This window comes from Cherax quadricarinatus, chromosome 9 (assembly GCF_038502225.1).
Source record: "Cherax quadricarinatus isolate ZL_2023a chromosome 9, ASM3850222v1, whole genome shotgun sequence".
NCBI lineage: Eukaryota > Metazoa > Arthropoda > Malacostraca > Decapoda > Parastacidae > Cherax > Cherax quadricarinatus.
The window spans coordinates 18,080,903-18,105,888 of record NC_091300.1 but is presented as its reverse complement, the minus strand read 5'-3'; the positions used below and the strand labels follow the sequence as shown (position 1 = coordinate 18,105,888).

Below are 24,986 nucleotides of genomic sequence, written 5' to 3'. Positions count from 1 at the left end.
GGTTTGAATAAATGGGGAGAAAATAGAGTAGGGATACATCACAAGTGGTGTTCCACAGTGGTCAGTGTTGGGCCTGTAGTCATTCACAATATACATAAACAACATAGATAAGGGAATCAATAGTGAAGTAAGCAAGTTTGCCAATGACACTTAAATAGGCTGTCAGCTAATTCTGATGAGGACCCTAGAATGCTACATGAAGCTCTGGCTAAGTTGATGCAGTGGTCAGAGAAGTAGCAGATGGAGTTTAATGTAGACAAAGTTAAAGCTCTATGTCTGGGGAAAAGAGACTTACCATGTTACTTACAAACTGAAAAATGTAGATCTCAGTCTCTGTGAATGTGAAAAGAATTTAAAAGTCCTGGTTTAACAGTAATGTAAAGCCAAGACAACAGTGCATAAGTGTTTGCAAAGAATTTTTGGCTTCATGTCAAGAAGTATAAATAATAGGAGTCCTCAGGTTATACTTTAACTTTATATATCCTTGATAAGGCCTCATTTAGAGTATGTTGTGCAGTTCTGGCCACCATATTACAGAATGGATGTAAATGTGCTGGAAAGCATTCAGAGAAGGATGACAAAGTTAATCACATGTATCAGAAATCTTTCCTACAAGGATGGACTCTCTGGAAAGATATAAAATTAGGGAGGATATGACTGAGGTGTCTACATGGAAGACAAAAATAAATAATGGAGGATATAAATAACATACTAAAAAATATCTAACCAAGAAATGACTCATAACAGTTGGTTCAAGTTGGAAAAATTATATTTAGAAAAGATAAAGGAAAGCATTGGTTTGTTAATAGAGTTGTGGATGAGTGAGACAGACTCCTGGACACTGTCATTGAAGTGAAAGCCTTGGGTAGCTTTAAAAATACAGTAGTGTGCAAATTAATTGGGACAGGAGTAAATTTTGAGATTATCTTCTAATATGTCTTAGTCTCCAGCTTAATTAACGTAGTTTGGGTTCTTTTCTTGTCAGAAGAGTTTGCTGCTGACTTCTGGCAACTGTCCAACTGTGGTGTTACCCTGCAATTCTTGTCAGTGCTACAACAGCTGTTGTTCTGTAAGATTATTCCTGCAAGTATGCTTTGTGAGTGACTGTGGTTTTGTGAAATTCCCCTTTTCAATTCAGGATTACTGCTGAAATTCATGATGGATGTTACACCTAGGAAGCATGCAAGTATTCTAGCTCTTAGAAAACACGCTGATTTGAGTCCCAGATAGACTGCCGAAAATTTGAACCTAGTGAAGTCAACTGTTGGTCGAATTCTGAAGAGAGCTGATGACACTGGCAATTAAGGAGTTCTGCATCATGACAAGGTTATCATAAGAAATAGTGTGAAGGATCTTAAGAAAACCAGGAAAGATCTAGAGAGAGATTTGGCTTCATCTGGCATAAATGTTGATTCTTCAACTGTTCGACGAAGGCTTGAAGTTGGTTTTGTGAAATTCCTCTTTTCAATTCAGGATTTCTGCTGAAATTCATGATGGATGTTACACCTAGAAAGCATGCAAGTACAGTGGACCCCGCCTTACGATGGCATCGCATTACATTAAATCCGCCATACGATACATTTTAACGCAAAAATTTTGCCACGCCTCACACAATTCGATCGGAATGTGTCCCACGCGTGGTCTCAGCTGCCCCATGCATGCCAGTGTGGTCGCATCCACACATACATTCTGTACATTTCATATTATTACAGTGTTTTTAGTGATTGTAGCTGCAAAATAAGTCACCATGGGCCCCAAGAAAGCTTCTAGTGCCAACCATGCGGGGAAAAGGGTGAAAATTACTATGGAAATGAAAGAGATAATTGCTAAGTACGAAAGTGGAGAGCGTGTCTCGGAGCTGGCCAGGTTGTATACCAAACGCCAATCAACCAACGCTACTATCGTGGCCAATAAAACGGCAATCAAGGAAGCTGTTCTTGCAAAAGGCGCAAGTTTGTTTTCAAAACAGAGATCGCAAGTGATAGAAGATGTTGAAAGACTGTTATTGGTGTGGATAAACGAAAAACAGATAGCAGGAGATAGCATCTCTCAAGTGATCATATGTGAAAAGGCTAGGAAGTTGCATGAGGATTTAATTAAAAAAATGCATGCAACTAGTGGTGATGTGAGTGAATTTAAGGCCAGCAAAGGTTGGTTTGAGAGATTTAAGAATCGTAGTGGTATACATAGTGTGATAAGGCATGGTGAGGCTGCCAGTTCGGACCAAAAAGCGCCTGAAAAATATGTGAAGGAATTCAAGGATTACATAGACAATGAAGAATTGCAACCTGAACAAGTGCTAATTGTGACGAAACAGGCCTGTTTGGGAAGAAAATGCCAAGCAGGACCCACATTACTCAGGAGGAAAAGGCACTCCCAGGACATAAGCCTATGAAAGACGGGCTTACTCTTCTGATGTGTGCTAATGCTAGTGGTGATTGCAAAGTGAAGCCTTTATTGGTGTATCACTCTAAAACTCCCAGAACGTTCAGGCAGAACAATGTCGTCAAGGCTAATTTGTGTGTGATGTGGAGGGCAAACAGTAAGGCATGGGTCACTAGGGACCTTTTCTATGACTGGTTACACCATGCATTTGCCCCCACTGTGAAAAATTACCTAATGGAAAAGAAATTGGACCTTAAGTGCCTCCTGGTATTAGACAATGCTCCTGGTCATCCTTCAGACTTGGCAGAGTGGCTTTCTAGGGACATGAGCTTCATTAAGGTCAAGTTTTTGCCTCCTAATACCACTCCTCTCTTGCAGTCCATGGACCAGCAGGTCATTTCAAACTTCAGAAAACTTTACACAAAAGCTATGTTTCAAAAGTGCTTTGAAGTGACCTCAGACACTCGATTGAATTTAAGAGAGTTTTGGAAATATCACTTTAGCATCCTCAGTTGTGTAAACCTTATAGGTAAGACTTGGGAGGGAGTCACTAAGAGGACCTTGAACTCTGCTTGGAAGAAACTGGCCACAATGTGTAGAAGAAAGGGATTTTGAAGGGTTTGGGGGTAACTCTCAGGAGCCTATGCCAGTTGTGGAATCTGTTGTGGCATTGGGAAAGTCCATGGGGTTGGAGGTTAGTGGGGAGGATGTGGAAGAGTTGGTGGAGGAGGACAATGAAGAACTAACCATTGAAGAGCTGCAAGATCATCTTCAACAGCAAGAGGCCAGACCTGAGGAAACTGCTTCAGAGGAGGGGAGAGAGAAATTGAGGAAGTTGCCTACTTCAGAGATTAAGGAAATGTGTGCAAAGTGCGTTGAACTGCAAACCTTTGCGGATGAAAATCACCCTGACACAGCTACTGCAAGCTGTGCTGGTGACTATTACAATAACACTGTTATGGCCCATTTTAGGAAAGTCTTAAAGGAATGGGAGGTATAGACCTCTATGGACAGATTTGTTCTGCAACAGAGGTCCAGTGACTCTCAAGCTGGTCCTAGTGGCATTAAAAGAAGAAGGGAAGTAACCCCGGAAAAGGACTTGCTACCTCAAGTCCTAATGGAAGGGAATTCCCCTTCTAAACAATAACAACTTCCACACTCTCCCCTCCTCCCATCCCATCAATCATCACCAGATCTTCAATAAAGGTAAGTGTCATGTATTCTATTCTTAGTAGAGTAGTAATTGTGCATGTCTTCTTCAGTTTGTGTGTATTAAAATTAATATTTCATGTGGTAAAAAAAATTTTTTTTTATACTTTGGGGTGTCAGGAACGGATTAATTTGGTTTCCATTATTTCTTATGGGGAAAATTAATTCGCCTTACGATAATTTCGGCTTACGATGAGCTCTCAGGAACAGATTAATATCGTAAGGCGGGGTCCACTGTATTCTAGCTCTTAGAAAACATGCTGATTTGAGTCCCAGATAGACTGCCGAAAATTTGAACCAAGCGAAGTCAACTGTTGGTCCAGTTCTGAAGAGAGCTGATGACACTGGTGATTATGGAGCTCTATGTCAGGGAAAGTGTGGAAGAAAATGCAAGAGAACACCTCACAATGACAAGGTTATCATAATAAATGGTGTGAAGGATCTTAAGAAAACCAAGAAAGATTTAAAGAGAGATTTGGTTTCAGCTGCCACAACTGTTGATTCTTCATCTGTTTGACAAAGGCTTAAAGTCGGTAGAACTGCCAGAAAGTCGGCAAAGAAATAGTTATTAACTGCTGCTGTGAATAAAAAAGCAGCTGTGGTGGGCACTCAGTTATAAGGGATGGACTGCAGATGAATGGGGAAAAAGTTAAATTTTCATATGAGGCTCATTTTGAAGTTCACCTACCATCTGACTTACTACCTGCTCGACATATGACCACGACTTACGACCATGTTTTTTATGCCAGATGCCTGGGAAATAAACAACTGTTTGTATTGTACACAGTGTTTATCCTAAACCTTATGGTATAAAATACAGTACAGTGGACCCTCAACAAGCGATATTAATCCGTTCCTGAGAGCTCATCGTTAATCGAAATAATCGTTAGTGAAGTTAATTTTCCCCATAAGAAATAATGGAAATCAAATTAATCCGTGCAAGACACCCCAAAGTATTGAAAAAAAAAATTTTACCACATGAAATATTAATTTTAATACACACAAACTGAAGAAGACATGCACAGTTACATGACACTTACCTTTATTGAAGATCTGGTGATGATTGATGGGATGGGAGGAGGGGAGACCGTTGATCTTGTTAGTGTTTAGAAGGGAAATCCCCTTCCATTAGCACTTGAGGTAGCAAGTCTTTATCTGAGGTTACTTCCCTTGTTCTTTTAATGCCACTAGGACCAGCTTCAGAGTCACTGGACTTCTGTCACACAACATATCTGTCCATAGAGGCCTGTACCTCTTGTTCCTTTATCCTAAAGTGTTTCACAACATTGTCAGTGTAATAGTCACCAGCACGGCTTGCAATAGCTGTGTGAGGGTGATTTTCATCAAAAAAGGTTTGCACTTCAAGCCACTTTGCACACATTTCCTTAATCTTTGAAGTAGGCAACTTCTTCAATTTCTCTCTCCCCTCCTCCGAAGCAGTTTCCTCAGGTGTGGCCTCTTACTGTTGAAGATGATCTAGCAGCTCATCAGTGGTTTCTTCTTCATTGTCCTCCTCCACCAACTCTTCCACATCCTCCCCACTAACCTCACCAATATGAGCACTAGTTCCAGGCATTTTTTCCTGTTCACCTGGGTGTTAGTCAACTGTTGTGGGTCGCATCCTGGGGGACAAGATTAAGGACCCCCAATGGAAATAAGTTAGACAGTCCTCGATGATGCACTGACTTTCTTGGGTTATCCTGGGTGGCTAACCCTCCGGAGTTAATAGTTTCTCGATAATTGTTTCACGTTAAGCCACACCAACAACACACTCTCCACATCTTCGAGTAATACAGCTGATGGTGGTGCAGCAACAACAACAGCTGACTGTGGTGCAGCAGCAGCTGCACCTTTGGCAAGAACAGCTTCCTTGATTGCCGTTTTCTTACCCACAATAGTAGTGATGGTTGATTAGGGTTTATTATACAACCTGACCCTCCGGGGTTAATCGTTTCTCGGTAATTGTTTGACGTTAAGCCACACCAGCAACACTCTCTCCACATCTAAGAGTAATACAGCTGATGGTGCAGCAACAACAACAGCTGACTGTGGTGCAGCAGCAGCTGCACCTTTGGCAAGAACAGCTTCCTTGATTGCTGTTTTCTTACCCACAATAGTAGCGATGGTTGATTGGGGTTTATTATACAAGGTGACCCTCCGGGGTTAATCGTTTCTTGGTAATTGTTTCACATTAAGCCACACCAACAACACTCTCTCCACATCTTCTAGTAATACAGCTGATGGTGGTGCAGCAACAACAACAGCTGACTGTGGTGCAGCAGCAGCTGCACCGTTGGCAAGAACAGCTTCCTTGATTGCCGTTTTCTTACCCACAATAGTAGCAATGGTTGATTGGGGTTCATTATACAACCTGACCAGCTCAGAGACACGCACTCCACTTTCATACTTAGCAATGATCTCTTTCTTCATCTCCATAGTAATTCTCACCCTTTTTGCTGTAGGGTTGGCACTAGAAGCTTTCTTGGGGCCCATGGTGACTTATTTTGCAGGTGCAGTCACTACAAAGGCTGTGATAATATGAAAGGTTCCAGTTGTTGTATGTTTGGAAGCGACTGCAGTGGCTGGCTGGCTTGTAAACACTAGCACCCAAGGGACAAGTGAGGCACGCTTAGGCTAAAGTGGACGCGTGTGGTACGGAGCGAATAGTGCTGGTCGGGTTTTTAAGCGCTAGTTGAGGCAAAATTTTTGCATTAAAATGTATCGCTAGTCAGATTTATCGTTAATCGATGCCATCGCTGGTTAAGGGTCCACTGTACTAATAGCATAAAAATAAAGTAAAAAATGAAATGCCAAAATAAAACAATAAAATAAAATCATTACAAAAGTGTGATGTTGATATTCACTAGTAGGGTTCGACTTACGTCCATTTTGACTTACGACCAGTTGGTCGGAAGCAAGCCTGGTCGTAAGTAGGATAGTACATGCACATGGGTACAGATCCGTGGTAGTGAGATGGAGAAAAGGCAAACCTCTTCAAAATGTGCACATTCAACAAGCTCCAAAATACGCACCTAAGAAGATGTTTTGGGGTAGTTTTACTACTGATGTCCCTAGACGGCTTGTTATTGTTGAGGGAACAGTTAACAGTGAGAAATACAAGGCAATCCTGGCAACTCATTTGCTTCCCATTGTGGATAGAGACTTTCATGGTGGAGAAGGCATTTTCCAGCAGGATCTTGCTCCTTGCCACACTTCCAGAAAAATGCTGACAGTCTTCAAAGAGAGTAGGCTATGCATTCTAAATTGGCCTGAAAACTCTCCTGACCTCAACCCAGTTGAAAATCTATGGGCAGTAATCAAATGGAGGATCATGAAACAGGACTGTTCAACTGTGGAGAAGCTACTTGCTGCTGATATTAGGACCTGGTCCATGACAAAGAACTTCCCAAAACATGTTCAACATTAGTCAATTTTAGGCCAAAGCATGTAGCAATGCTTATGAAATCAAGAGGTAGTTATATCTCTTATTAAGCCAGTTTTCTGTCATGTCACTGCTGTGTATTTTTCAAATAAACATTACTTTTCCAAGTAAATGTCTTGTTTCATCACTGTCCCAATTAATATACAAGTTGTTTATACAAGTACATAAGAGCATAAGAGTTGGACTTGCTTAGCATGGATCAGCAGGCCTGCTGCAGTGCTTCTTCTTTCTTATGTTCTTAAATGTCTTGAGAAGCTAATATATGTGGTTGCCCCATCAAGAAAGGGAAGTTTTCAGACAAAATAGAGCCAGAGATGTGAATAGGTGCAACTCTGCATAATAGAAAAATATTATTATCATGCACAGGATTCATTAACAACTATTTTAACTGCACTTTCATTTTTAATTTGTATATAAATAAAAAGGTATCCCTTTACTTTTCTTTACTCTTCAGTGGATATGGCTCTGGTGCAGTATCTTCAACAACTCTGAGTGAGGATTCTCTCTCGGTACGAAGTGTCAGTGTTGATGAGACCCCAGATAAAGATCTCCCAACAAATCATACAGCCATGGATATATCCACTATTAGGTATTCAAATGGCTCACTAAGCTAAATTAAGGTTAAAGTATAAATGAATATAATTTCATAAATCCATGTAATTTAAAAGTAATCTAATCTCTATAAACTTTATGTTAAGTTAGCTTGAAAAGCAGAGTTTTTTTGTGTGTGTATGCCTCCAATCTTTAATGAATTACTTGAATGTGCACAGTAATGTATGAAATATTTTGTAATGAATTTGCATGCTGGTTGATTATATTATTATTGTATAATCAGTTGTTTCTGATGTAAAATAGAATTAATAGCTCCTCCAGTAAATGAAATAACTTGAGTTAAAAAGGAAATATCAGAGTGGAAATATGAAAAGCACAAGCATTCCATTTACTGAATCTGCCAACATGACAATTCCACAATCCTAAAATTAATGGCTGTGTGTGCAAGGGACCTGGACATGCAGCAGGCATGTGTGAGCGTGTTAGATAGGAGTGAATGGAGATGAATGGTTTTTGGGACCTGATGAGCTGTTGAGTGTAAGCAGGGTAATATTTTGTGAAGGGATTCAGGGAAAGCGGTTAGCTGGACTTGAGTGATGGAGGTGGGAAGTACAATGCCTGCACTGTAAAGGGGGGGTTTGGGATATTGTCTGTTTGGAATGACATCTAAACTGTCATATCCAAGTGCCTCTTCAAATTCAGTGATTGTGTGCAAATGATAGTGAATGTGTTTCTTTTTTGTAATGCAGTGATTGGAAGCAAAAGAATTTTAATCTTTTTTCTCCCCTCCCTTCCATTCCCTCTCTCATATTCGTGTACCTTCCTCCTCTCATATTGTTTCCCTCCCACTCTTTTTGCATTGTATCTGACAAACACAAGTTACGTATTCTCTCCACCCTCTTGTGGGTAACAGTGAAAGTATTAAACATCTGAGCATATGGTGTGGAGGAGTGGTGAAAGTAACTGCATGGGGAGGGAGGGGCATATTGTATGTGAGTACTCTAAGTTACACCAGGGTAGGGAGAAGATAAAGAAGGGTCTCACGTGTCCGTCCTCAATCATATGGCTACCAGCCTGGGGCCTGTTCTCCAGGATTTCTGGCAACTCGCCTTCAATAAGTGCAATCATGGTGTAATAGCACACAAAATGCATGATAAAGGATTAACAAGAAAGGTTGGTAGATGGATCTATAACTTCTTAACAAATAGAACACAAAGAGTAATAGTAAACAGAGTAAAGTCAGAGGCAGTTACAGTGAAAAGCTCTCTTCCACTAGATACAGTACTCGCTCCCATCCTTTTCCTCAGCCTCATATCTGACATAGAGATGTAAGCCAAAGCACTGTGTCTTCTTTTGCTGATACCAAAATTTGCATGACAGTGTCACCCATTGAGGACACTACAAATCTCCAAGTGAACATTAACCAAGTCTTTAAATAGGTATCAGAAAACAATATGAAGTTCAATGATGATAAATTTAAATTTCTCTGCTATGGATATCTCGAGGAAATAAAAACTGGATTGGAGTATAAAGCAAATTCCAACCACACAATAGAGTGAAAAATTAATGTGAAGGACCCAGGAGTGATAATGTCAGAAAATCTCAACTTTCAAAGATCACAACAATGTATCTACTACATCTACTTAGAAAATGATAAGATGGATAATGAGAATCTTCAGAACTAGGGATACCAAGCCATTGACAATTCTCTTCAAATCACTTGTTCTCTATATTGCTGTACACTAACGGCCCCTTTCAATGCAGGCGAAATTGCAGACCTGGAGAATATACAGAGAACTTTCAATGCACATATAAGTACAATAAAACACCTAAATTACTGGGAATGGTTGAAATCCCTTGACCTGTACTCCTTGGAATGCAGGTGAGAAAGATACATGATAATATACACTTGGAAAATCCTAAAGAGACTAGTCCCAGATCTACACGGAAATCACTCCCTACAAAAGTTGAAGACTCAGCAGGTGGTGCAATATCCCCCACTGAAAAGCAGGGGTGCCATGAGTATGCTAAGAGATGACACAAAAAGTGTCAGGGGCCTAAGATTGTTCAACTACCTCCCAGCATACATAAGCAGGATTACCAATAGACCCCTGGTTGTCTTCAAGAGGGAGCTGGACAAACATCTGAAGTCAGTACCTGACCAGCCAGGCTGTGGTTTGTATGTTGGTTTACTTGTGGCCAGCAGCAACAACCTGGGTGATCAGGCCCTGATCTACCATGAGGCCTGGTCATAGACCCTCAGAGCACCCTCCAGGTATACTCCAGGTAAGCTGATAGTAATGATGATAAGTGGTTTGGGCATGGCTTGTCGCCAGGAATTCCAGATTATTGATGCTCTACTGTATATTGTTATCCTGTCTTGCCTCTTCCTCGTATTGCTCATTTTGTCTTCCATTATTGCTCTTTTCTTTTTATGTACTTTCTCCTCAGCAGTACCTTTAAGCATGAACGACTTTTTGTGTAGTGTTTGTTGTTGTTATTGTTATTCTGAACATAAAGTGTTCTAAAGCTGTAAGGGTTATTCAATGTTACTTAACAGAAATGGGAGGTGGTAGAGAGGAAGAAGTTGAGGTGTTGAGGGAAGAATAATTGATAAAAAGGGTAGGTGTAGGTCACAGTTAATGTAGCAGATTAGTGTTAGATTAGAAATTGTAGTGTGAGTGCTAATATTAATTATTATTACTTTTATTGTTTTTAAAATTGTATTTCATGCTTATTTTTGGGTACTAAATCATTTTTATTTTAATTATATTAATACGTAGTTCCTGTAGTGTGTATTATAAGATAAACATCGTAATTTCAGTTCTGGTGAGAGTGACTCCAGCGATACAAGAACAGTAATCAACCAGCAACTGGAGAGGCTTCACCTCAGTGACTCTACTCACAGTAACTTTACTCATTCCAAGTCTCAGATTAGTCTCAGAATAATAGAAGATGAGGAAAATAAGGAAAACTCAAAAACTCTCATATCAGATTCAAGTAATATTTCCTGCAGTACACATTCTTCAAATATATTAAGCTCTACTCCTCCAAAATCTGTAAGCCCAATTTCTCCTACACTCTCTTCTTCTTCATCCACTTCATCATTGTCATTGACCACCAACTCAGAAGTAGTCATGAGACGCAGCAGTTCTAACAGGAGGAATCCTGCTCATCGAATGTCCTTTCCTCTTACCCAGTCTCAGTCACCAATGTCTGATTACCACATATTGAATGGAGCATCATCATCATCTGAGTGTGTTGGTAAGAATTCATCAGTTTGATTAATTTTCTTGTCCACATATAGATTAAACACATTATGATACTGTATTGAAGTAATAAATTCACAGGAATATCTCAATATTAATCATTAATTTGCATTATTGTTATTTAAATACCGTGTATTCATTAGATGATGTTGAGAAAACACCTACTAGCAGCAACAAACCTCGAGCACCGTTGCCAGACTGGTGTGAAGTTGGAGAGAGCATACAAATTCGACCCTATAACTATTCAGGGGTCATTGTCTACATAGGCCACACTGAGTTTGCACCCGGAACTTGGATTGGAGTAGAATTAGATGTTCCTATGGGTGAGGCTTGCATTATTAACCATTACAATTATATTATATTATTCTTTTTAAGGATATGCATAATAAGTATAATACCTGCACTTTAACCCTTTGACTGTTTCAGTCATATACATACGTCTTACGAGCCACCGTGTTTGACGTATATATACTAATAAATTCTAGCGGCTTCAAATCAAGCAGGAGAAAGCTGGTAGGCCCACATGTGAGAGAATGGGTCTGTGTGGTCAGTGTGCACCATATAAAGAAAATCCTGCAGCACGCAGTGCATAACGAGAAAAAAAAACTCCGACCTTTTTTTTAATTAAAATGCCGACTTTGTGGTCTATTTTCGTATAGTATTTATGGTTGTATTCTCGTTTTCTTGGTCTCGTTTGATAGAATGGAAAACATATTATAGAAATAGAGGTGATTTTGATTGGTTTTACTATAAAAAGAACCTGGAAATGGAGCTCAAAGTAGAGGAAATGTTTGATTTTTGCTGACGTTCAAAAGTAAACAAATGATGTCATTTTCCAATAAATGTCCATGTAGCCATTCTGATATGCAGTCATGAATGGATTGACATTATTTACACAATTATTACAATATTGCAGTAGTCTGCATAACAGTAAATCTTCTATCTTTTGTTTGAATAAAAATTCAAAATAGAAAGCAAGAGTAATATCAGAGGGGCCTGGAGACGTGACTGATGAACAAAGAAAACGTTATGTTAAAGCCAGGAATGTCTGCATTGTTCATTCTAGACCCTATTTTGAAATTGTTATATTTTTTATTTTTGTGAAATTGGCCAAATTGCAAATTTCTGACCACGTTATTGGGTAGTTGAAATCAGTAAATGGGCAATTTCTTGTACTCAGTTGATAGAAAAAATGGAGTTCTAAAGAAATAGCTATGAGTTTGGTCGACTGGAACAACGGAAGCCGTAAAGAGGGCTCAAAGTGGGCGAAATCACGGATTCGTAAATATCGCCGAGGTCACTAACTTTGCAAGAGCATAATTCCATCAGTTTTCCATCAAATTTTGTTCTTTTGGTGTCATTACAATCATTTCATAAGAAATTTTTTTTTTTTTATTTCGGAAGTTTTGCGACACCAGGAGACACCTCAGGATTTGGGGTTGCGACAGTCAAGGGGTTAAAGGAGGGGTTTGGGATATTGGCGGTTTGGAGGGATATCTAAACTGTCATATCTGAGTGCCTCTGCAAAGACAGTGATTATGTATGAGTAATGGTGAAAGTGTTGAATGATGATGAAAGATTTTTTTTTCTTTTGGGGTTTTTCTTTCTGTTTGGGCCACCCTGCCTCAGTGGGAAATGGCTGATGTGTTAAAAAAAAAAGCAACTCAAAGATGTTTAATGTGTTTCCAAAAAAAATACTTTTTTTTTTATAGTTTACTGGCTAATATGAAAGGGATTCAGGAAAACCAATTAGCTGGACTTTAAGTCTTGGAGATAGGAAGTACAGTACAGTAGTATCCCAAGTTTCGAACTGCTCCCAACTTGACCAATTATGTAAGTGTATCATTGTAAGTGCTTTTGTAAGTGTATTTTTGGGGTTCTGAAATGGACTAATCTAATTTACATTATTCGTTATGGGAACAAATTCGTTCGGTAATGGCACTCGAACAGCATTCTGGAATGAAGAAAGTTTGAAAATCGGGGTACCACTGTACCTGCACTCTGAAAGAGGGGTGAGAATGTTGCAGTTCAGAAGGTTGTATGAATTATGATGCCTGCACACTTTTCGCATAATATCTGTCGAACGTGTAATAGTAAATGTGTTCGTGTTTCCTAGGTCACCTTACCTTGGTATCAAATGGACATTATAGTAAAAAAAAAAAAAATAAGTTATTTAATAGATATTCTGCAGGAGTATACAGTACTGTATATACTTTGTGGTTTTCCTATATATGTTCTTGTATTTTTCCTATTTACAGGGCCTTGGTGGGTCTAGAATGGTCAGTTAAGCCCTAGTTTTTGCTCCTTAAATAGTCATTAGCCAAATGTTGTATTGAACTACACCTATTCAGGGGTAGCCACAGCTACTTCAGAGGCAGAGGTTTTTTAGTGCCGGGAAGAAAAAAACGCTGGCAAGAAATGACAGATGCACAAATAACCCGCACAGAGGAGAGAGGAGCTTACAATGACGTTTTGGTCCGATTTGGACCATTTACAAAGTCACAGTGTTACTTTGGAAATGGTCCAAGTCAAATTCAAATTCAATTCAAATTCAAAGTTTATTCTCTATAAGGAATACAATGCTGAGTTTACAGAATTTGGTTATTGTGTGGTTTACATGTAGTAAAATAATAATTACAGAGTGTACCACTAGAACACCTAGCATGGCTAGGCATTTCGGGCAGACTTAAATTAAATCTTAAGTTTAAAATATTACAAAATTATGAGGTAAGTTGGTATTATGGCTAAGTGACTAAATACTAGTTTGTGAGTTTAGCAATGTGAATGCTTTTGTTTTGGCACTATACATAGTTTCAGTATTGGAGTATCACAGGCCAACTTATGACTAGTTAAGATTCATTATTTTGAGATTGAGATTGAGATTTCTGTTTATGGTCAAATGGGTGAGTGAGTGTAAGTGTTAACCACCAGGTGGTATTCGTGTAATTAGTTGACAGGGTGTATCAGGGAGATAAGATGTTTTCTGATGGTAGTTTTGAAGGTGATGAATGTGTCTGCAGTTTTAGAATTTTCAGGTAGGGTGTTCCAGATTTTAGGGCCTTTGACATACATTGAATTTTTGTAAAGGTTTAGTCGGACACGGGGAATGTCATAGAGATGTTTGTGTCTGGTGTTGTGCCTGTGGGTTCTGTCACAACTATCAAGAAAGCATTTTAGGTCAAGGTTAATATTGAAATTTAAGGTCCTGTAGATGTAGATTGCACAGTAGTAAGTGTGGATGTACTGAACAGGGAGTAAGTTTAGATCTATGAAGAGTGGGGGGGTGTGTTGCCAGGGATGGGATTTAGTGATTATTCTTACTGCGGCTTTTTGTTGGGTTATTATTGGCTTTAGGTGTGTTGCTGCAGTTGAACCCCAAGCACATATAGCATAGGTGAGGTATGGATATATAAGTGAATGGTATAGTGTGAGAAGGGCAGTTTGCGGCACGTAGTATCGTATCTTGGAGAGGATCCCAACCGTTTTGGATACTCTTTTGGTTATGTGTTGGATATGGGTGCTGAACTTCAGGTTGTTGTCGAGGTATAGGCCTAGGAATTTGCCCTCATTATGCCTGGCAATTAGAGTGTTGTCGATCTTAATGTTAATTTGCGCATCTCCTGCTCTGCTACCAAACATAATGTAGTAGGTTTTGTCAGTGTTAAGCGTAAGTTTATTGGCTGTCATCCAAGTCGATATTTTGATCAGCTCCTCATTAACAATGGTGTTGAGGGTGGCAAGATTAGGGTGAGAGATGACACAAGTCGTGTCGTCAGCAAAGAGAATGGGGTTCAGGTGTTGAGATACGTTTGGAAGATCATTGATGTATATGAGGAAGAGCAGGGGACCAAGGACACTTCCCTGCGGAACTCCAGTATCAAGTGGCTGTGTTGTTGATGCTGTGTCTTTAATGGTGACATACTGATACCTATTAGTAAGGTAAGATTTGAAATATGCAAGCGCATGGCCTCTTATACCATAATGGTCAAGTTTGTGGAGTAGGATGCCGTGGTCTACTGTGTCAAAAGCTTTTCTTATGTCAATAAAAATTCCTGGTGGATATTCCTTATTTTCCAGTGCTGTGTAAAGCAGATCTAGCATTTTTATGATTGCATCATTAGTGCTTTTATTTTTCCTGAATCCAAATTGGCAGGGGTTGAGTATGTTTTGTGCCGTTATAAATGAATATAGTCTCCTGTGCACGAGTTTCTCAAAGATTTTGGCTAGCAATGGTAAGTTTGATATTGGCCTATAGTTGTTTAAATCTGTAGGGTCACCACCTTTATGTATTGGTGTAACCCTTGCCGTCTTGAGTAGTTTCGGGAAGGTGCTAGTTTCTAGTGACTTGTTAAAAAGTAATGAGATAGCATGCGAGAGGACATGGGCCGCTCTCTTGTACAATAATGGTGGGACATGAGACAGATTCCCTGAGTTATTTTTAAGTGACTTTATAATCTCGGTGACTTCCATGGGCTCAGTTGGAGCAAGATAGAAGGAATTTGGGAAATTCCCATCTAGGTAGTCCCCAGCATGGGCATTGGTGCGTGGGATTTTATTGGCGAGATTAGAACCTATGGTTGAGAAGAAGTCGTTTATCTTGTTAGCTGTGTCAGTGGGATGCAGTGGTGTTTCATTAGGTTTAGTTAGTTAGGGCAATATTCTTGTTTTTTTCAGTTTTTGGGTCCCTAGAATCTGAGAGAGTGTTTTCCAGGTCTTTTTTATATCTCCTCTTGTGTCAGTGAATCTACTGGAGTAGTATAGTTGTTTGGCTTTCTTTATTACTTTGGTGAGGACTGATGAATAGTGTTTAAGAATATCTTTGTGTATTAAGCCCTGTCTATATTGCTTTTCATATTGGTGTTTCTTATCAATGGATTTCAGAATGGTGCTGGTTAGCCATGGGCAACCAAGCCGTTTGTTTGTGATCTGTTTCGTTTTTATAGGGCAATGTTTGTTGTATAGTCTAAGTAATTTGTTAAGAAAAATGTCTGTCCAGTCGTCAATACCATTGGCCTTGGAGAATTCTGTAGGCCAGTCAACAGTCTCTAGGTCAGCTGTGAACTTACCTATTGAGGCCTCATCATGGAGTCTAAATGAAACTTTGTTGTATTCAAGTGGTGGTTTACTAATGTTTGTCAAGAGGAAGGTAGGGTAGTGGTCTGTAGTGCTATCTGTGATTATCCCTGATTTAAGGGGGGCTAGTATATTGGTCCATATGTGGTCTATTATGGTTGCACTCGTTTCAGTGAGCCTGGTTGGTTTAGTTATTGTTGGTATGAGAAGTGTGTTGTTCATATTGTTGAAATCAGTTACAGGCTGATCATCTAGTAGGCCAAGGTTGATGTTGAAGTCTCCAGCTACGAGAAGGTGGTGCTTATTCATTTGTCTGTTTGTTATTAGTGCCTTTAGTTTCTCACTGAAATTTGGGATGTTTGTGTGGGGTATCCAGTAAATGGCACCGATTGTTATAGGCGTCTTAAGGTTTTTTACAGTAAAATTAGCAAAAATGTATTCTCCATATTCATCACTAAAGCAATTGGTGCTGATACAAGATAATTGGTTAGAGTAATAGATTGCAATACCACCCCCAACTTGGTATGGTCTGCAGTTGTGGATTGCTGTGTATCCTGGTAGAGGGTAGATATCTATTGTGTCCTGTTTTAGCCAGGTCTCGGTAAGAATAATGCAGGAGAAGGGTGTCTTTAGTGATTCAAGGAGTGCCAGGAGGTCATCATAGTGTTTGCTTAAGGACCTGATGTTGTAGTTAAGTACTGATAGACTTTTATCATTGTTTAGGAAAGTGCTGGCTTGTGATGCTGTGTAGTAAAGACAGTTACTTTCCAATAGGTTTTGATTGTGTGTCAGATTATGTAGGTTTAGATCAGGGTCAACGTGATCAATCATCTTCTAGGTTTAAATTATGGTTATTTATATCCTGAGTTGTGTGTTGAGTTTTAGTACTGATATCTGTAGTGGTGGGAAGTTTGGACAAGTATATAGCTATAGCATTTTGGTCATGTAGAGTATAGTCACTAATACACATAATGAAGTTGGTGTTGTCTATGTGTTGTGCTGGAATGAGCTAAAGTACAACTAGGTATAAACTAATAATATAAAAATACAAATTAAAAATAGCACAAGACTCTCACTTGTAATTGCACTAAGGTCTAATGTAATGACTTTGGTATAGTCTATGTATTGACCTAGAGTGAGCAATAGTACAACTAGGTTTAATCTAATAATGTAGAAATACAAATTAAAAATAGCACCAGGCTCTCACTAGTAATTACACTATGGTCTAATATAATGACTTTGGTACTGACTATGTATTGAGCTAGAATGAGCTATAGTGCAACTGAGTTTAATCTAATGATATAAAAGAGGCACAAGACTCTCAGTTGTAATTGCACTAGGGTGTTATATAAGTTGTTTACAAGAATTAGAGTATAACTAGATTTAAATTGACAAGATAAAATATACAAGTTAAGGTAGCAAAAGAATAAAAAAAAAAAGTAGAAAAAAAAACAAAAAAAAATATATGAGGTAGTTGGTACTAGTTAGCAAAAGATAGTAAGGGCCTTGAACAATAATATAATTGAAATATACACTAATTGCACACACAATATACTCACTAAGATATGAAAACAATCTTAGAGTAGGACTTACAATATAAACTTAAAATATAAAAATACAAATTGAAATGGTACTTGCAATTGCACTAGTCTGGTATATGTTGTTGACAAGATCAAGAGTATAACTAGATTTAAATTGACAAAATAAAATTCACAATTAAAGTACCAAAAGAATAATAGTAAAAAATAACAAGGGTAATGTTTTGGTTATAATATGATAGTAAGATGGCAACAAAATGTTATGGGAAGTATAAAATAATGTTTAATGTAAAAAAGTAAAATTGACTGGTAGTAAATATGGTGTTTAATAAAATTTTAGTAAGTAATAATGATTACAAAAAAAGTGAAAAAGTAATGTTTATTTCATTCAATATTGCACTGGTAGTTATACTTGAGGTTATTTGGCAGTACAAGGTAATTAAGAGTACTCTAAGATAGTAAATGTGGTATTAAAACAGATAAAGGTAATTAGACAAGTAATGGTTATTAAATGTCTAAAATGTTGAGAGTAAATTGAAATTATAGAAAAAATGATAATTATTAATTTTAGTAAGTAATATCAATTGATAGTATTTAAAAAAATATGAGGTAGTAATATGGACTGAGAAAGTATCAATTCAGCTAATGTTTAAGCAAACAATAGTAAATAAGAAAATTACATAAGGTGACTTATGCTTACTAGTAAAATCACAAAATGAGGTAGTTGATTATTTAATTACTAAGAGATTGTACAATGAAATTTGAACAAAAATGGAGCAAAACATACACTACATTACGTAGGCTTTTAGGTTGGACATTGTTTAGTTATTCTCTGTAAGATTAGTATCCCTGAGAAATCGTGATAGATCATTCTCGTTCGTGATTGTGTACATTTGACCTACATTTGTTTTCCTAACTAGAATTTTCCCATCCCGTGTGAAGCATTGGTGTATTGTGTCATTATTCTCCCGCTTAAGTTTTCTGACTCTATACAGGAGGTTCTGACGTTTTTTGGTAAGACACTCGTTTATGTATACCTCTTTCTTTACTTTAATAGATGCAATAATTAAGTCTTTTTTCCTGTCATGTGAGTGGAATCTAAGCATAACACTTTTTCTACTATGGGATCCTAGTAACCTGGCTTCTTTTATTTCTGACTCTGGTACTGTAACTTTTGTTTGGTCCTTTATGATCTGCAGAGTAATTTCTTTACTGTTTGTTTGGTTCATATCACTGGGAAAAAGTGGACTGTTAACTATTACTGCATCCGATAGTTTATCTTGTTCAGTTTTATCTTCTTGGAGAGCAAAGTAGTCACTGAACTGGTTATCTAAGTTGTTCTTCCATTCTTTTACTGCTTCTTCAACCTTTGTATTAAGAGATATTATTTGTTGGGTATGGCTATCTATGACTGTTTGGATGGTCTTGTCACAGTTAGTCATTCCTGGTGTTGATAACTTTTGTTCAAGACTGAGGATTTTGTTCTCGAGTTGTGTCATCCTGGTGTCTTGTTTTGTTAGCATCTCTCGAAGGTTCATATTTTCAATAACTAAGTTGGAGATGCATGTCTTTAGGGTATCTGGATCGTTGGTCATACCTGAGAGACTACTTGGTAGGTTAAATCCGGGGAAGAGAGGGGAGGATGGGCTGGTGGCAGCCATGTTTGTTGTTATTGTTGTGGTGTCGCCTTGAGTGGTGGTGAGTGGGGTGGTTGCTGGGCCGGCGTCCTCCTGACTACACTTGTTGAATAGTTGATTTTTTGGTGTTTTCTTGCTGGCCTTGGTGCTGTTTCCTCTTAGATTGCGCCTCATAATACTACAGGAATTGTTGTAGTTAAGAAGAAGTTGTAGTTATACAAAGTTTAGGGTTACGTTATTCGGCTGGCAGCAGGGTGTTGCTTTCGGTTTGTGGGCAGTCTTCCTTTGATCTCTATTATTTTCGATTTGTAGGTTTCACTGTTGGTAATCTTTGGTCATTCTGGGTGCTACGTTGGGTAGTGCAGTTTTGCTTGTAACTAGGTCATCATAGGAGCATTGGTAGCTCTGATAGTTGGAGAAAAGTACGGCAGGCTTTGTCAGTCAGATACAGAGGTGAATAAATATAGAGACAGCAGGAATAGTAGCAAGGTAAAGATATGTGATTGGTCCATAAACTTTGAAGTAGTAGTTTTTGAGGTGGTCAGTTCCTCAGCCTGGAACAATGTCAGGCTGAAGTATAAAATGGAGCCTTATACACTGCCAAAGGTGAGGCATGGAAAGCCTAGACATTACAGAAGGTGGGGCCTACTGGTGGAAGCAAAGAAGGCAGTACATATTTAACCCTTTGACTGTCGCGGCTGTATATATACGTCTTACGAGGTACCGTGTTTGACGTATATATACTCATAAATTGTAACGGCTTCAAATCAAGCAGGAGAAAGCTGGTAGGCCCACATGTGAGAGAATGGGTCTGTGTGCACCATATAAAAAAAATCATGGAGCACGCAGTGCATAATGAGAAAAAAAAAACTCCGACCGTTTTTTTTAATTAAAATGCCGACTTTGTGGTCTATTTTCGTATAGTATTTATGGTTGTATTCTCGTTTTCTTGGTCTCATTTGATAGAATGGAAAACATATTATAGAAATAGAGGTGATTTTGATTGATTTTACTATAAAAAGAACCTAGAAATGGAGCTCAAAGTAGGGGAAATGTTTGATTTTTGCCAATGTTCAAAAGTAAACAAATGATGCCATTGTCCAATAAATGTCCAACTAGACATTCTGATATGCAGTCATGAATGGGTTGATGTTATTTATACAATTATTACAGTATTGCAGTAGTCTGCATAATAGTAAGTCTTCTATTTTTTGTTTGAATAAAAATTCAAAATAGAAAGCAAGAGTAATATCAGAGGGGCCTGGAGACATGACTGTTGAACAAAGAAAATGTTATTTTAGAGCCAGAAATGTCTGCATTGTTCATTCTGGACCTTATTTTGAAATTGTCATATTTTTTATTTTTTGTGAAATTGGCCAAATTGCAAATTTCTGACCACATTATTAGGTAGTTGAAATTAGTAAATGGGCAGTTTCTTGTACTCAATCGATAGAAAAAATGGAGTTCTAAAGAAATAGCTATGAGTTTGGGCGACTGGAACAATGGAATTAGCCGAAAATAGGGCTCAAAGTGGGCGAAATCACCGATTTGTAAACAGCACCGAGGTCGCTGACTTCGTGAGAGCATAATTCCATCAGTTTTCCACGAAATTTCGTTTTTTTTTGGTGTCATTACAATCGGGAAAAGATTCTCTATCATTTCATAAGAAAAATAATTTTTTTTTTTTTTTAAATTTTGCAACACCAGGAGACACCTCAGGATTGGGGGTTGAGACAGTCAAAGTGTTAAGGCTCCATTTTCATGCTTCAGCTTCACATTATTCTAGATTATGTAGCTGAACTCTGCTGCAGGCTGAGGGACTGACCACCTCACACTGTACTGCTTCAAAGTTGATGAACTGATCACATCATCTTCACTTTGCCACTATTCCTGCTGTCTCCATTTTTATTCAGCTCTGTATTTGAGTGAAGAAGCCTACCATGAAGGTGAAATGTTTCAACAATAAAGATACCCATCTGTTGTATATGTGTCTTACTCATCTACTTGTTGGTATTGTATACCATTTTCATAATATATGCTGGTGTTTTGTAAGGTGCTTAATAATTTTAGAGGAAGTAAAAAATGCTGTGTTAAACTAAATAAACATTTGATTTCTGCTTTAGGTGCAAATGACACTATGATGCATCAACCAGGATATGATTAACAGCAATTCTTTTTATGTAGAGTACCCAATATATTAAGCTGTGATTATTCATTTCCCATGAGTACTACTGGCACACAAGACACATATAATGATCAAGAGTGTCTACTTTACTTGGATGAGGCAAGAATCATACTATATTTTAGTTTTATCTCTTAATTTTTTCGGTGTTCAGAACTGGATTTCAAGTATATTCCAGATCACCTCTCACCCTGATTGAGCTGGACATTTCCCACAATGACAGTGGTGGCCTAAACAAGGGGAAATATTCACAGTCACTCATTTTCTACCCTTCTTTCCAGAAGTGTAGACATGATAATTTAAATAACCTCTGGAACCACATCTTCGCACATCCTTCAGAATTCAGGCACTATCTCCCACTTCTAGAACTTAAGTCTGGTTATATACTATGCATATGCACATACAAAATTTAAAACAATTGTTTGATAATTTAAGCATTAATTTTTTCTCCTGTACTACATACATATTCAAACATACTACTTAAAAATTTACATAATACTGTAGTTAAAACACTAAAAATATGACACAATGAGCATATTGCAGAAAAGGTCATATATATTCTTTCACAGGCAAAAATGATGGTTCTGTAAATGGTGTCCGATATTTTGCCTCTCGGCCAAAGTGTGGGATGTTTGTCAAGCCAGAAAAACTACTTTTGGATCGGAGAGGGCGTGCGATGAGGCTTGCACGCAGTAATGGTACAGAAGGCGGACTGGGTGATATGAAGCGCTCACGCTCCACTGCAGACAGACTTAGTGATGTGGGCATAAGGAGAAGCACCAGTAAAAGTAATTAATTTATTAATTAACATTTTTAGCTTGCTGTGTTAAGTACTCTCATTCACTACACCTCCCTCATTAAATAGTAAATGAATTTTTGCGTAGTTTTGAGTATAATTTTAATATAAAATTAAGTTTAAAAAATAGAAAGATATACTTTATACAGTATTTATATTTGTTTATTGGGGAGTCCCAAAAAAATAAAGGTTTCAGATGTCTTTTTTCTTTCACGAGGCTCTCTGTGTTTCATGTTTAAGTGAAAATATACATGCAAAAAATTAGACAGATTGGACAATATTTGCATGTACAGGAGGGCCTGGCTTTATGGCACTTCTCTTTATGGTGATTTGCTAATACGGACATTTCAAATTATACCCAGAAATTCATTTATACAGCCCATGATTCACCATTATGGCATCTGCATGCCACCTGTTCACTTTCAGCTTGTTTACATCTTCTGTGAGCTCTGCATCTCTCGATTATGTACATATTATGTTTCAAGTGTTTAAAGTTATTGCATATTTTATTTATACTCTTTTTGTGTTACAGTGATATCTAAGGTTAGTTGTGGTTAAAAGAGGAGTCATAAGGCTCTTACTTTAAGTGCAAAGTTAGAAATTATTAAACTCATTAAGCAAGGTACATATGTCAATGGCTGAGATAGTACTGAGATACTTCTGATAATTTTACTTGTGTACCTGTACCTAAATAAACTTACTGTGCTGGCATGCAGGTACATTAAAATCACTATTTGGCATTGTTACAAAGTAGGACTAGCTATTCCAGGTGAGGGAGTAGCTAAGAGTCTCACTGGTGCTGAAGACGCAATAAGCACAAGAATAATAATAATAATCGCTTTGGGGCACTGTAAATGTCATATTATGTTATTATAGACATTTTCATTAATCCATCTATGGCATTTTTTCAAAATTATATAAGAAACACACTACATATCATATAAATGAAATACAAACACAGTAAAACAAATTAACAAAATTGTGAGGTGTGGTAGCTGGGCAGGTGTAAAGGAGTGTATGGCAATAATTACTGTAACACATTTTCTCTAGTACAACAATACCAGAGAAACTGTATATAGTATTACATTCATTTCATAAATAAATAAATAGCATCACTCGCTCTCAAAAGGGTGTGTTGCATGAGAATGGGAGTGTTGCTGTTCTGTATTCTACTGCACCAATGTGAAGACAACTTGTACACAACCTAAGATTTTTGTATTGTAGGGGAAACACTTCACAGACATATGCATAATGCCAGTTGAACATATATCAACAGCCAGTGGACGGATATGAAATATGTATCCATCTGACTGCCTACCCAAAACACTGACACTATATACACATATATGGACCACACCTAATGTGTGCAGTGGAACCTCAAATTTCGAACGTATCGCTTATCGAACTCTTCGAAAATCGACCACTTTTTCTGAACCAACTTTATTCCTATTATCGAACTCGCCCCTATTTTCGAATCGCCGGGTACCGGACTTGTCCAGCAGCCCGCTCTGTCCGTGTCCCCGCACAGGTGCCGTGAGCCAGTCTGGCTTTGTTGATGCTTGAGTGAACACTAACCTGTGCTCTCATTCAAACATTTTACGATTATTTCATTGTGTTTTAGTGTTTGTGGGACTGTGAAATAAGCTACCGTGGGCCCAAAGAAACTTGCTAGTGGTACCCCTGTGGTAAAGAAAGTGAGAAACAGCATAGATGTGAAGAAGGAAATAATACAGAAGTATGAGAGTGGTGTAAAACTTCTTGAGCTTGCCAGGATGTATGGAAAAAACAAGTCGGCCATCGGTTCTCTCCTGGCAAAGAAAGAACAAATCAAGGAAGATGATGTTGTGAAAGGTGTTAATATGCTAACCAAAAAAAGACCACAGACAATCGATCAGGTTGAGAAGTTGTTGCTGGTGTAGATCAAGGATAAAGAGATGGCAGGTGATAGTGTTTCAGATGCGATTATTTGTGAAAAGGCAAGGAAGTTGCATGCCGATTCAAAGATTAAGGAGATTTGCGCCAAGTGGAATGATGTCCAAATGTTTGTGGAGAAGAACCACCCTGAGCAAGCTGAAACAAGCCATCTTTGCAACAAGTTCGGTGACAGAACCGTGTTCCATTTTAGTTAAATTTTAGAGGCACCAGAAACAGAGGACTGTGGACAGTTATTTTGTGAGACAAGGGGCCAGTGACTCTCAAGTTGGTCATAGTGGCATTAAAAGACAGAAGGGAAGTAACCCCAGAGAGAGCTTTGATACCTAAAGTCCTTATGGAGGGTGATTCCCCTTCCAAACACTAACCCCAACTCCCTCTCTCCTCCTCCCTGTCTTCCTGATGCCATCACCAATCTTCAGTAAAGGTAAGTAAAAATGTTATTTTATATGTTTATTTAAATTTATTAATACATAATTGAACACTATATTGACCTGTCTTTGAAATACTCATTTGTGCTTAATTTGTTTACTATAATTTTTACCACTGAATATATCATTGCTTAGTTAATCTTAAGTTAATTTTAAGCCTGCCCATAATGTGGAGAAATTTTCTCCAGGAGGGGGGGTATCAGCCCCTTTCAGCCCTGAGGGGCCCAGCCCTCTCAGAAGGGGCAAGCATCTTGTTTACTGCTACAGCAAGTAATTGATCCCAGGTGCAGTACGAGTATGCGGCGTGGTCAAGCGACCACTGCTTGCAAGAGTCCAGTGTTGCAAAGTGTAGTTTAATAAAAGTCAGTCCATCTCTTACCTTAGAAGGACAATTTAGGAAAATCCTGCTCCCACTTTATTACCATGGTAAAGACATTGTTGTCTATGCTTAAGACAGCAAGAATCAAGCATTCTGCTTTGCTTCATGGAGGAAATTTGGCAAGGAAGCAAAAAGTACTAGGTCAGCTTTTCTCGAGCTTG

The 24,986-nt window shown here is 38.3% G+C and overlaps 1 protein-coding gene across 8 annotated transcripts in view; it reads left to right on the top strand.

The window, feature by feature from the left end:
- Nucleotides 1-24,986, top strand: part of Khc-73 (Kinesin heavy chain 73) — an 886,736-nt gene that overhangs the window by 818,936 nt on the left and 42,814 nt on the right. For all 8 annotated transcript variants that reach the window (XM_070083276.1, XM_070083279.1, XM_070083274.1 and 5 more), the window contains 4 exons: nt 7,491-7,625; nt 10,413-10,852; nt 11,001-11,180; nt 21,857-22,075. In XM_070083276.1, the coding sequence (XP_069939377.1) occupies nt 7,491-7,625; nt 10,413-10,852; nt 11,001-11,180; nt 21,857-22,075 (974 nt within the window). The remainder of the gene's footprint in view (nt 1-7,490; nt 7,626-10,412; nt 10,853-11,000; nt 11,181-21,856; nt 22,076-24,986) is intronic.